Raw genomic sequence first — 10080 nt, forward strand, 5'->3', positions numbered from 1 at the left:
AGCCATGAAGCTCACACTAGGGTTGCTTTGAGGGTAAAATGGGGAGGAAGAGAACTATATATACCACCTTGTGCCACTTGGAGGGAAGGTGGGATAAAACAGACAATAAATAAGAATAGCTCTGCTGGATCCGGCCAATGGTCCATCTAATCCAGCATCCTGTGGCCAACCAGACACTTGCAGGAAACCCCCAAGCAGGATCCAAGCCCAAGAGCCCTCTTTCCTTCTGTGATCTCCGGCAACTGGCATTCAGAAACATTACTGCCTACTGCTGTGGAGGCAGAGCGTAGCCGCCATGATTAGCAACTTTATTCTCCATGAATTTATCTAATCTTCTTTTAAAGGTTGGTGGCCATCACTGTGAGTTCTGCAGCTTCGCTATGCACTGTGTAAAGAAGTGCTTTCTTTTTATCTGTCCTGAAAGGTGCCGTATATAAATACATAAGCAAATAGAAGACATGTTGGGTCATGTAGTTTTCCCTAGCTGGAAAACCTGGGTGGCCAATTAATCACCCTTGCTTCTTTCCAGTGTCGGCCAACGGCAGCTCATCTGCCTGGCACGAGCTCTGCTTCGGAAAGCCAAGATCCTGGTTCTGGATGAGGCCACTGCAGCTGTGGATCTTGAAACAGATTTGCAGATTCAGGCCACCCTAAGGACTCAGTTCAGGGAGTGCACAGTTCTGACCATAGCCCACCGAGTGAACACCCTTTTGGACTGTGACAGGTAAGTCTTTTTCAGCTGCCAGTTAACATTAATGCTTTGTGCTGTTTTTCGTGTGTGGTGGGGGGTGTTGTAAGGCATTTAGTTGTGGATACGCCGCTATTTATAGATCTGCTGCTTTTTGGTTAATAGATGTCAATAAGTATCAAAACCAGGAATAATTAGTAGAACAGAAGCAGCCATCTGAGGAATTATGCACGGAGAGGCAAGGTATACTTTTTAACAAATGTAGGAGATTGTAATTATAATTGAGAAGAGAGCAGAAGGATAGCAATTAGAAGATAAGGGCAAAAAAACCCCAAACCACCAATCATTACAGAAAGCTTGACGGAAAAAGAATCATCTGTTGGAAAGAAGAAAGTAAGATCATACAGGGAGGAAGGGGTTCCACAGTCCTAAGTGCCACCACTGAAAAGGCCCCGTCCCGCATCCCCACCAACTTCGTTTCCAGTGACAATGGGATGCAGAACAGAGCCCCCTCCAAAGTGATCAGTGGCTTGGGCAGAATCATTTGGAAATTAGCAGTCATCGTGAGACCATGATGGTGTTCATGAGTTCTGCACACCCTCTTTGAAATGAGCATAATAGCACCCTTTGCCCAAGAAACTGTATACCTTGTAGGTGGCCGTCAGCAATGCCGATGGATGAATTTTGCCATGGCTGCTTACAAAAAACACATCTCACCATAAGATGGTTGGTTTAACTAGTTGCAGTTTCATTGCATATCAAAAGACTAGCTCTTTCTTTTTCTTTCTTTCTTTCTTTCTTTCTTTCTTTCTTTCTTTCTTTCTTTGGCGTGACTAGCGATATAGTCTAACACTTTATGCTCCACTTCTAATATTTGCAGGGTTTTAGTGATGGAAAGTGGCCGAGTGGCAGAATTTGATGCCCCAGAGACATTAATAGCCCAGAAGGGACTGTTCTACAGAATGGCTGAAGAATCAGGGCTGATATGACGAGTGAGCCTCAAGGAATAGACTGTGGTACAGGATTTGGGAGTCTGAAGGAAGACATCTGCCTCTTAACCTTTTGTCATTCATATATAAGTCCCAGTCCTTCTGGTGTCCAAATACACAAACAAGAGGTGTATCAGACATCTCAAGGGAACCCAGAAATTTATGTAAGTACACCAGGGATATATGAAGGTTTCGTTTTCTATTCCGCCCTGTATTTGTTGCATTTGGCACTGTTTCCATTCTGCTGCAGGTCATCTTCCAGCAAAAGATCTACATTATTCTTAATTTTTAATTTTATTTTTTTTAAATTATATGATGAGATATGGTTCCAATGATTACACTTGGTTGAGCATAGACTAAAAACTCCACAGAGATAATAGAACGGTTCTCCACTGTGTTAAAATGGATGCAGAAATCTTACGATATGAACGATTAAGAACCACATGGAGGCAGAAGGAAGTCATTAAATAAATCACTGGAACAAAACCAGAGATTAGGCATAGATAAGAAAGTAAGAGTCGGGAGGAGAATAAGATAAGGTGATGTGAAAAGAATCTCATACTGGAAATATGTGTTAATAATAATGTCAATGACGGTTTGTATTCCTTAAATCACTGTATGTATTTTACAATATTTTCTGTTGAATGTTCCTTTTATTCTTACTTTCTTTTTTCTTTTTTTCTTTCCTCCTTTTTTCCTCTTTCTTCTTTTTATAATAAATCAATGTGTTTCATTATGTGTAACTTTTAATGTGTAAATAAAGTATTTTTAAAAAAAGATCTACATTATTCATCTGCAGGCCACTGCAGCAGAATTACTTAACTTATGCAATTTACATAATTAATGTTAATTAAGTTGTCGCTATGTTACTCCACCCAGTTCATTTCAGTACAAAGGAAGCTCAGTGGGGATTAACTAATTATGTATCATTTGCAGAGTGAGAGCAATGGCAATGAATACCAACTTGTATTTGATGGATTGATTTACATCCTGGACTTGGGATGCATAAACAAACTTGGGCCAATTTCCACTCATGTTTCAGTTTTCCTTAGAATTCTCCAGCACTCTTAGGTGTAACAAATATTTACAGGGGGGACCTTTAGGGGAGAGGAGAAACTCCCAAACAGCTCGCTTCCACTGTATCTCTGCCCATCATTCATTTCAAAAAAACAAAATAGAATTGTCCATTTGACAATATGTGTTGGTCCGTATGCATGTGGTATGAGTCTTGTTCTGTCTCTGTGGGTTGCATACAGTGATTCCTTGAGGATCATGCTAATTTTACACACACACACACACACACCTTTGCAAAGATGAACCAGAAACATCCATTCCCTATGTGTGCAGGCACCAAAATGAACACACAGCATGAATATGCATATGAGAGACATTGGTGCAAATTCGGCAGTCCTAGTTAGACTGCATGACCTGTTACCGTGCAAAATTCATTCCCCCCAGAAAGAGTAGTTTTCCTCCTAAGTTGGGCATATACAGAGATAGTGATGGATTTTTATACAGTGGTACCTCGGGTTAAGAACTTAATTCGTTCTGGAGGTCCGTTCTTAACCTGAAACTGTTCTTAACCTGAGGTACCACTTTAGCTAATGGGGCCTCCCACTGCCGCCACACAATTTCTGTTCTCATCCTGAGGTAAAGATCTTAACCTGAGGTACTATTTCTGGGTTAGCAGAGTCTGTAACCTGAAGCATCTGTAACCCGAGGTAACACTGTCTGTGTGTGTGTGTGTGTGTGTGTGTGTGTCTGTGTGTGTGTGTGTGTGTCTGTCTGTGTGTGTGTATCCACATATATACATATATACATATACATTTACATAAAATTGAGGAGATGTTGTCTAAGCAATATGAAAGAACTTCGCTTGGTTGGACGGATGTCCCCTTATCCCAAAGCAAGCGAACAAAAAAAAAATCCCACCCTCCTCAACCCCTCCCCTGACTTGAAGATCTGAAATCGTCAGCTCCTGCTTTTTGTGAAGAAAAAAGTTTCCTTCAGCTGCGCTCCTCCAGAGCTGCCTCTGAAAGGGAGGTCTGATGTGGTTTTGCAAACACTGAGGAGGATTCCAACGCCATGGAGTTTCGGCACCTAATCATTTTCCTTTCCATTTTTGCAGCCGGCATATCGAGGCGTAAGTAGAAGAAACTAAATTAACCATTTCATCTCTTTGGAAACCACGACTCTCACTCTCCTCCTCCCCCACCCCTCCTTTTTCTCTCTGTCAAATGCAAAAATGTGGCTTTGGAGAAGTGATCTCATTTGCCTGGCATGTGATTGTGTCGAGGCTGCGCTTTTTTTTGTCATAGGTGGGAAGGTTGGCAGGTGGTAGAAGTGGGGGAGAAGGAATTCAATTCAGTTGTCATTTAAAGGTGAACCCACCAAATTCACACGTTCCGAAACAAATACTCAAAACTGAAACGCAGCCATCCTTCCAAATTTGCAATTTTCCACATTTTGCAATGCAATTCTTCAGCCTAGGAATGTGTAGCAAAAAAAAAAAATGTGTTACTTGGGTGGAGGGTGCATCTAAATGAATATATTAGTGAAAATGACATTCAAAAAGGAATTATAAGGGGAAATTGTTAAGCGACGTTGTGGGTTCAAGCCCCACTTTGAGCAAAAGATTCCTGCATTGCAGGGGGCTGGACTAGATGACCCTCGTGTACCCTATGAACTTGCAATCTTTTCTATTTATGAGGAGAATTTCATGCTAAAATTTTCATGAGAATTTTGAAACACAAAACACACAAAATGCTGCAGAAATTCAGAGAGCTGATTTTAAGATTGGAAAAACGGAGAGCCGTCATCCGTAGCAGGCGTTGGCTAAAATCATATCTCCCACTTCAGAAGATGTGAGGTGATCAGCTTAGTCAAGTGATTTGTTTTCCACCCACCCCAGCCTTATTGTTCTATAGGTAAGGCTGCTTGGGGAACTTAATCTTTGCACATTCTTATATGAACTCCTATGGGTGGGTGTGCACTAGGTTTCATCTGTCTGACATTTGTGACTCCATTCTCAGGTGTTTAAATGTATTGAAACATGGGTTTTAGTGTATATTTAGAGAGAAAATGTACATTCAAATAAGTATTCTAATCGGTTTTTTTTAAAAAAAAATCTTTAAGCATTTTGCACATTAATGGAATTGTAACTAAAAACATGATAGGAAATAGATTTGCTCATCCCCAGTTAAACAGATGTAAAAATACATGCTTGTTCTCTCAGGGCTCAGCTCAATATGCTACTAAATGTGTCACTTGCCGTGATGTAAGGGTTTTTTTTTTTTTAGAATAATAAAACAAAGTGCACAGGGGTGGGGCGGTGCTATCTAGATTGAGAGGATAGCATCTCAATGTTTCCCAAAAGAGGTAGATGTTTGGCAGAGGGGAGCATTAGCATGGAAGTTAAACACACACATGCACACACCAAAGTTGTGTCACCAAGAGGTGTTTTTCCCACTTTTTGCAGAGCAGGGGGGAATTTGCAAACAGAAACATTTAGACATTTTACTGCAGTAACAAAAGTAATTTACAGCTGAGCACCTTTGAAGTGTTGTTCCTTTTAACTTTAAGGTGGCAATCCCATTTCTATTTACCTGTGGTTAAGTCCCAGTGGGATTTCCTATTTCCTATTGCACAGGCATGTATAAGACTGCAGGGCAACGCAGTGTATTTATTTAATTCCTTTCAAACTATCTCACTTTGTTGCATCTCTTAAACCCTAGAATCTGTTCTGCAAGAGTTAAGTTTTTTTGGGTTTTGTATACCGGAAGCTAATTCTTTATAAATGGAAAATGCAAATGTGATGAATTTAAAGTATAAACTCTTGTCAAGATAAACGATGGCAGAGAAGCGAAATTTGCCAGGGCTACTGTGAAATTTGTCTGGGAATTGCATTATTTGGGCTTGCTGCCTTTCACTAGATGTGTAGCCCCCAACTGTAGTTACAGCAGAGAGGGATTGTGAAGAGATTGCCTTCACAATCTCTGGGGTGCCACACATGTTATTAGTTTACCTGCTTCAGAATTGAATTCTGAAATTAAAACAGACCCCCATTTTGTGACATTTCCAAGGATCAATTACATATACTCATTCAGCCCCTATTTCTGGTCTCTGTCTCTTCTTCTTTGTCCCAATGTTAAGCTGGGCAGTTGCTTTGCAAAAATGTAATCAGTGCATGCTCAGTGGCCATGGGATGCTGACTCGACTGTAGGGAAAATATAAATGGAGGCGCAATGGTATCCTAGAATGGGGTGTGGCTGGCTGGCACTCTGAACAGGAGCACTTTCCATAGCAATGTTTATTAGAGGCTACCGCCCACACACTTCTGCTACGTTTTTCTGCTTGTGTGGTGGCACCTCGGTAAAACCACTGCTTACTGTTTGTAGCAGAGTTTTCCACAGAGGCAGAGGACAAGAACAGGAGTCATATTCAAATTCACAGTCAAGAGCCAGTGTGGTGTAGTGGTTAAGAGCGGTAGACTCGTAATCTGGTGAACCGGGTTCGCTTCCCTGCTCCTCCACATGCAGCTGCTGGGTGACCTTGGGCCAGTCACACTTCTCTGAAGTCTCTCAGCTCCACTCACCTCACAGAGTGTTTGTTGTTGAGGAAGGGAAAGGAGAATGTTAGCCCCTTTGAGACTCCTTCAGGTAGTAATAAAGCGGGATATCAAATCCAAACTCTTCTCCTTCAAGAGCTTTATTTCCTGACTGGTTGCACAAGCATTTCTGTTACTATTGTATACAAGTTATTTACATTCCTTTATCTCTCCAGCACGGTATATTCCCAGTCCAGTGATTAACAATCCAGAGACAGCAAAACTCACAGTGTCAGCAGCACACATTGTCTTACTTCCAACCTTGTTGTCAGCATGTGTGCTGCTGACAGCATGTGTGTGTGCTTTCGGCGTGTGGAAACTACAGCCTGCAACTTCCTTGTCACGGTCCGGTTCATGGGCGATCAAAGGGGATGTCAGGACCTGGGGCTAGATGGTGGGGTGGGAGCAGGAACGGGGTCCAGGAGCCAGGAGTCTGAGGGTCAGAAAGATGGGAGTCAAGAAGCCAAGGGTCCGAGGGTCAGGAAACAAAGAGTCAAGAAGCCGAGGTTCAAGGATCAGGAAGCAAGAAGCGTGTTGCTGTGGCAAAGAGCTGAAGGGAAATGCTGACCTTATAACCCTTCCCAGCTCCTGCCACCAGGTGCTGTGAGTTACCAATCAGCTTCACCTGTGAGGCTGCACCTTGCTTCTTCAGAACAAACTTAGGAAGGCCCCAGTCCTGCAAAGTCCTATTGGTCACAGGGCCTGGCTCCTGCATGCACACCTGACATTCCTCCCTTAATTTGCACCTCCAGCTGACACCAAGCCTGGAGTGCCATTGCTACACACTAAAGAAAAATCCTGGAACCCTCTTTAAAGCTTCCAGGAACTTTTATCTGTTTCTTAAAGAAGGTTTTCCTAACAATATTTTGTTGCAGGTCTGATTTGTGCAAGAGGGGCAGCAACATGGTGAACACTTGCGCCCTGAAAGGCGGTCCCTGGTGCCCACAGGTTCTCATCCCCACTTCCTGAATCCCCCCCCCCCAAAAAAAATGAGGCTTGGAAACTGCATTGTGTTGTAGTCAGGGTAAAAGGCTGTACTCCTTATGTTTCTCCAGTTTGCAAATGTGCCTATCAGTCCAAAAAGGTTGGTAACTCCTGCATGTTCAGGATGTTGTAGACAAAAGCTTCCCACATTGTGAGAAGGTTGGGTGGAGAGGCTTCAAGAGGGAAGCTGACAGATAGTTTCGTCTGGGTTTAATATCCAAGGGAATCCCAACTGAAACATTAGGAGAAAGATGACTTGATTAAAAGCACATGGGCTGGTTTAATGCCTTTGTTTGGGAGAATGTTTTTCCTTCAGGGCCTCAAAAAGGATGTTTTAGAGTCAGAAAAGTTTCAGAAAATAACCAAAATGATCAAGGGTGTGGAGCAGCTCCAAGGATGCAACATTTGGGGGTGTTGTGGTTTAAAGAAAAGGCAAGTAGGAGGTGACATGATAGAAGTTTACAAGTTTACAAGATTCATGGCATAGAGAAAGCGGATAGAGAAACGTTTTCTCCTTCTCTCGGAACGTTAGAATTCAGGGACATCCAGTGAAGCTGTTGGGGGATTCTGGACAGATAAAAGACTCCTTCATGCACTACGTGAACTGTGGAACTCACTCCCACAAGAGGCAGTGACAGCCACTTGTGTTGTTTAGTCATTTAGTCGTGTCTGACTCTTTGTGACCCCATGGACCAGAGCACGCCAGGCACTCCTGTCTTCCGCTGCCTCCCGCAGTTTGGTCAGACTCATGCTGGTAGTTTCGAGAACACTGCCCAACCATCTCGTCCTCTGTCGTCCCCTTCTCCTTGTGCCCTCCATCTTTCCCAACATCAGGGTTTTTTCCAGGGAGTCTTCTCTTCTCATGAGGTGGCCAAAGTATTGGAGCCTCAGCTTCAGGATCTGTCCTTCCAGTGAGCACTCAGGGCTGATTTCCTTCAGAATGGAGAGGTTTGATCTTCTTGCAGTCCATGGGACTCTCAAGAGTCTCCTCCAGCACCATAATTCAAAAGCATCTATTCTTCGGCGATCAGCCTTCTTGATGGTCCAGCTCTCACTTCCATACATCACTACTGGGAAAACCATAGCTTTTACTATACGGACAGTGACAGCCACTAGTTCTCTTTAAAAGAGAATTGGACAAATTCATGGAGGTGAAGGCTACCAGTGGCTACTAGCCATGATGTACATGTTCTGCCTCCGCAATCAAAGGCAGCTCACTTTTGAATACCAGTTGCTGGAAAGCACAGCTTTTGTGCTCAGATCCTGCCTGTGTTTTTCCCACTGGCATCTGGTTGGCCACCTTAAGACTGGGATGCCCAAAAGACCCATTCTTATTTTTTTGAGCAGATTTTTGTATTCTGAAGATCATCAGGTTTCAGGGAAAAGGGGAACTGGATCACAGTTAATATTAATCAGATTGAAATTGTCAGAAACATAACCCTCATGCGGATTAAACCGAAAGCACATTCTGCAGAGGAAATGGTTTTAGAACAAAAAGGGCCATTTTCTTCATGGATGGAATCCATTTTTTATTATTGCTAAATAAACATGGTGGTCTCCAAGATGACAGTGTCGACCTGAATTCCTGTAAATGTGACGTTGCATTTCAGCTCTTTTTTTTAGGTCTATGGTAAATAAACAGCTGCAGGATCAGCAACTGAACCTACAGAGAGTTTTCTCTAAATGCCTTTCTGCAATCCCTCTTGGTTTGTTATTATAGGAACTCTGGAGAATTCAAAGCATGAAGAGTCCTGTGTCTCTCAGTGTGCTGGTGAGTAGACAAGGCAAATTCTTAGCACTGAACTGTGGCGGGGCAGTTTATATGGGGGTGGGGCAGGGAATTCTCCAGCAAGTTTTAGCCTCTTGGATAAATAATATAAAAACAGAAGAACCTCAGAGTAGGGAGGGGAGAGAAAATTAGTTTGTATCTTAATACGAAGCTCCCTAATTTTCCCTTTTGGAAACAATATGCAAACTGAAGCACAATTGTCCTTCAAAATTCACATTCCTCTGAATTTTTCAATGCAGTTCTCTAGACCCATTATGTGCACAAAATGTGTTTATTGTAGAAAACTGCATACAAATTTATATACTGGTAAAAACAGCATTAAAAGCTAGTGGGACACTACCAGGGAATTTGTAGAACTCCCAATATATTGTGTGTGGGTTTGTTTTTTTTAAAAATGGATAGTGTAATTTATTATTTTGGACCCATGATGTATGTCCCAGATCGTGAAGTCATGCCAAAGTCATGTTTCAGTCTGCCATCTTTAATCCAAATGGTGCCTGGCATGCAACCTTTGATGAAGGCCACCACTGCCACATTGGGAATATTCACACCAAGTTTAGTGGAGCTATGTGTGTGAGAGAGATGCAGGCAGAAGAAAAAGGCTGGGATGGATCTGCAGCTTCTGCTTGCATTTGGTAGAAGCTGCAGCTCCAGTCCAGATCCAGTCCAGCCTTTTAATTCTGCCTGTGTCATTAAAAAACAACATAACCATTTGGGTTATGTGCACATTTTTGTGCACACCTTTGTGCCCATCTGTTAATAACAAAGCTGTCTCAAAACTTTACTCTCCCCGCTAGAAATCAATGTGCTGCCTCTCCCAACTGGATCCAGATTCAGCTATAGATACTCCACTTCGACCAACACATTCCTTCCAGGAAGGGCCGAAGAAAGGAGTGGCATCTCCCTTGAAGGCACCGCTGTTGTTGAAGTGCTGGCAAGATGTCACAGAGTCTTAAAAGTGAGTGTGGTGGCAAGTCCAACAGGGGCACAAAAGAGGAGTGGAAATTCAGATTTGGGAAGTTTG

The 10080-nt window shown here is 42.7% G+C and overlaps 1 protein-coding gene and 1 long non-coding RNA gene across 8 annotated transcripts in view; both read left to right on the forward strand.

The window, feature by feature from the left end:
* ABCC6 (ATP binding cassette subfamily C member 6) overlaps positions 1–2383 on the forward strand; it is a 48056-nt gene extending 45673 nt beyond the window's left edge. For 3 of the 7 annotated variants that reach the window (XM_081887915.1, XM_081887913.1, XM_081887914.1), the window contains exons 31-32: positions 530–724; positions 1569–2381. In XM_081887915.1, coding sequence (XP_081744041.1) covers positions 530–724; positions 1569–1677 — 304 coding nt within the window. In that variant the 3' untranslated portion in view covers positions 1678–2381. Of the gene's footprint in view, positions 1–484; positions 500–529; positions 725–1568 lie in introns of those variants that run through there. The other 4 variants (XR_014162808.1, XM_081887916.1, XR_014162807.1 and 1 more) reach the window with 4 other exon arrangements.
* A 1324-nt stretch (positions 2384–3707) lies between these two features.
* Positions 3708–10007, forward strand: LOC309356410. Its single transcript, XR_014162773.1, has 3 exons — positions 3708–3820; positions 8988–9038; positions 9854–10007. It is a non-coding gene; the product is annotated as an uncharacterized lncRNA (long non-coding RNA).
* The last annotated feature ends 73 nt before the right edge of the window (positions 10008–10080 follow it).

Source organism: Podarcis melisellensis (assembly GCF_964234715.1).
Source record: "Podarcis melisellensis genome assembly, chromosome: 14".
Lineage (NCBI taxonomy): Eukaryota > Metazoa > Chordata > Lepidosauria > Squamata > Lacertidae > Podarcis > Podarcis melisellensis.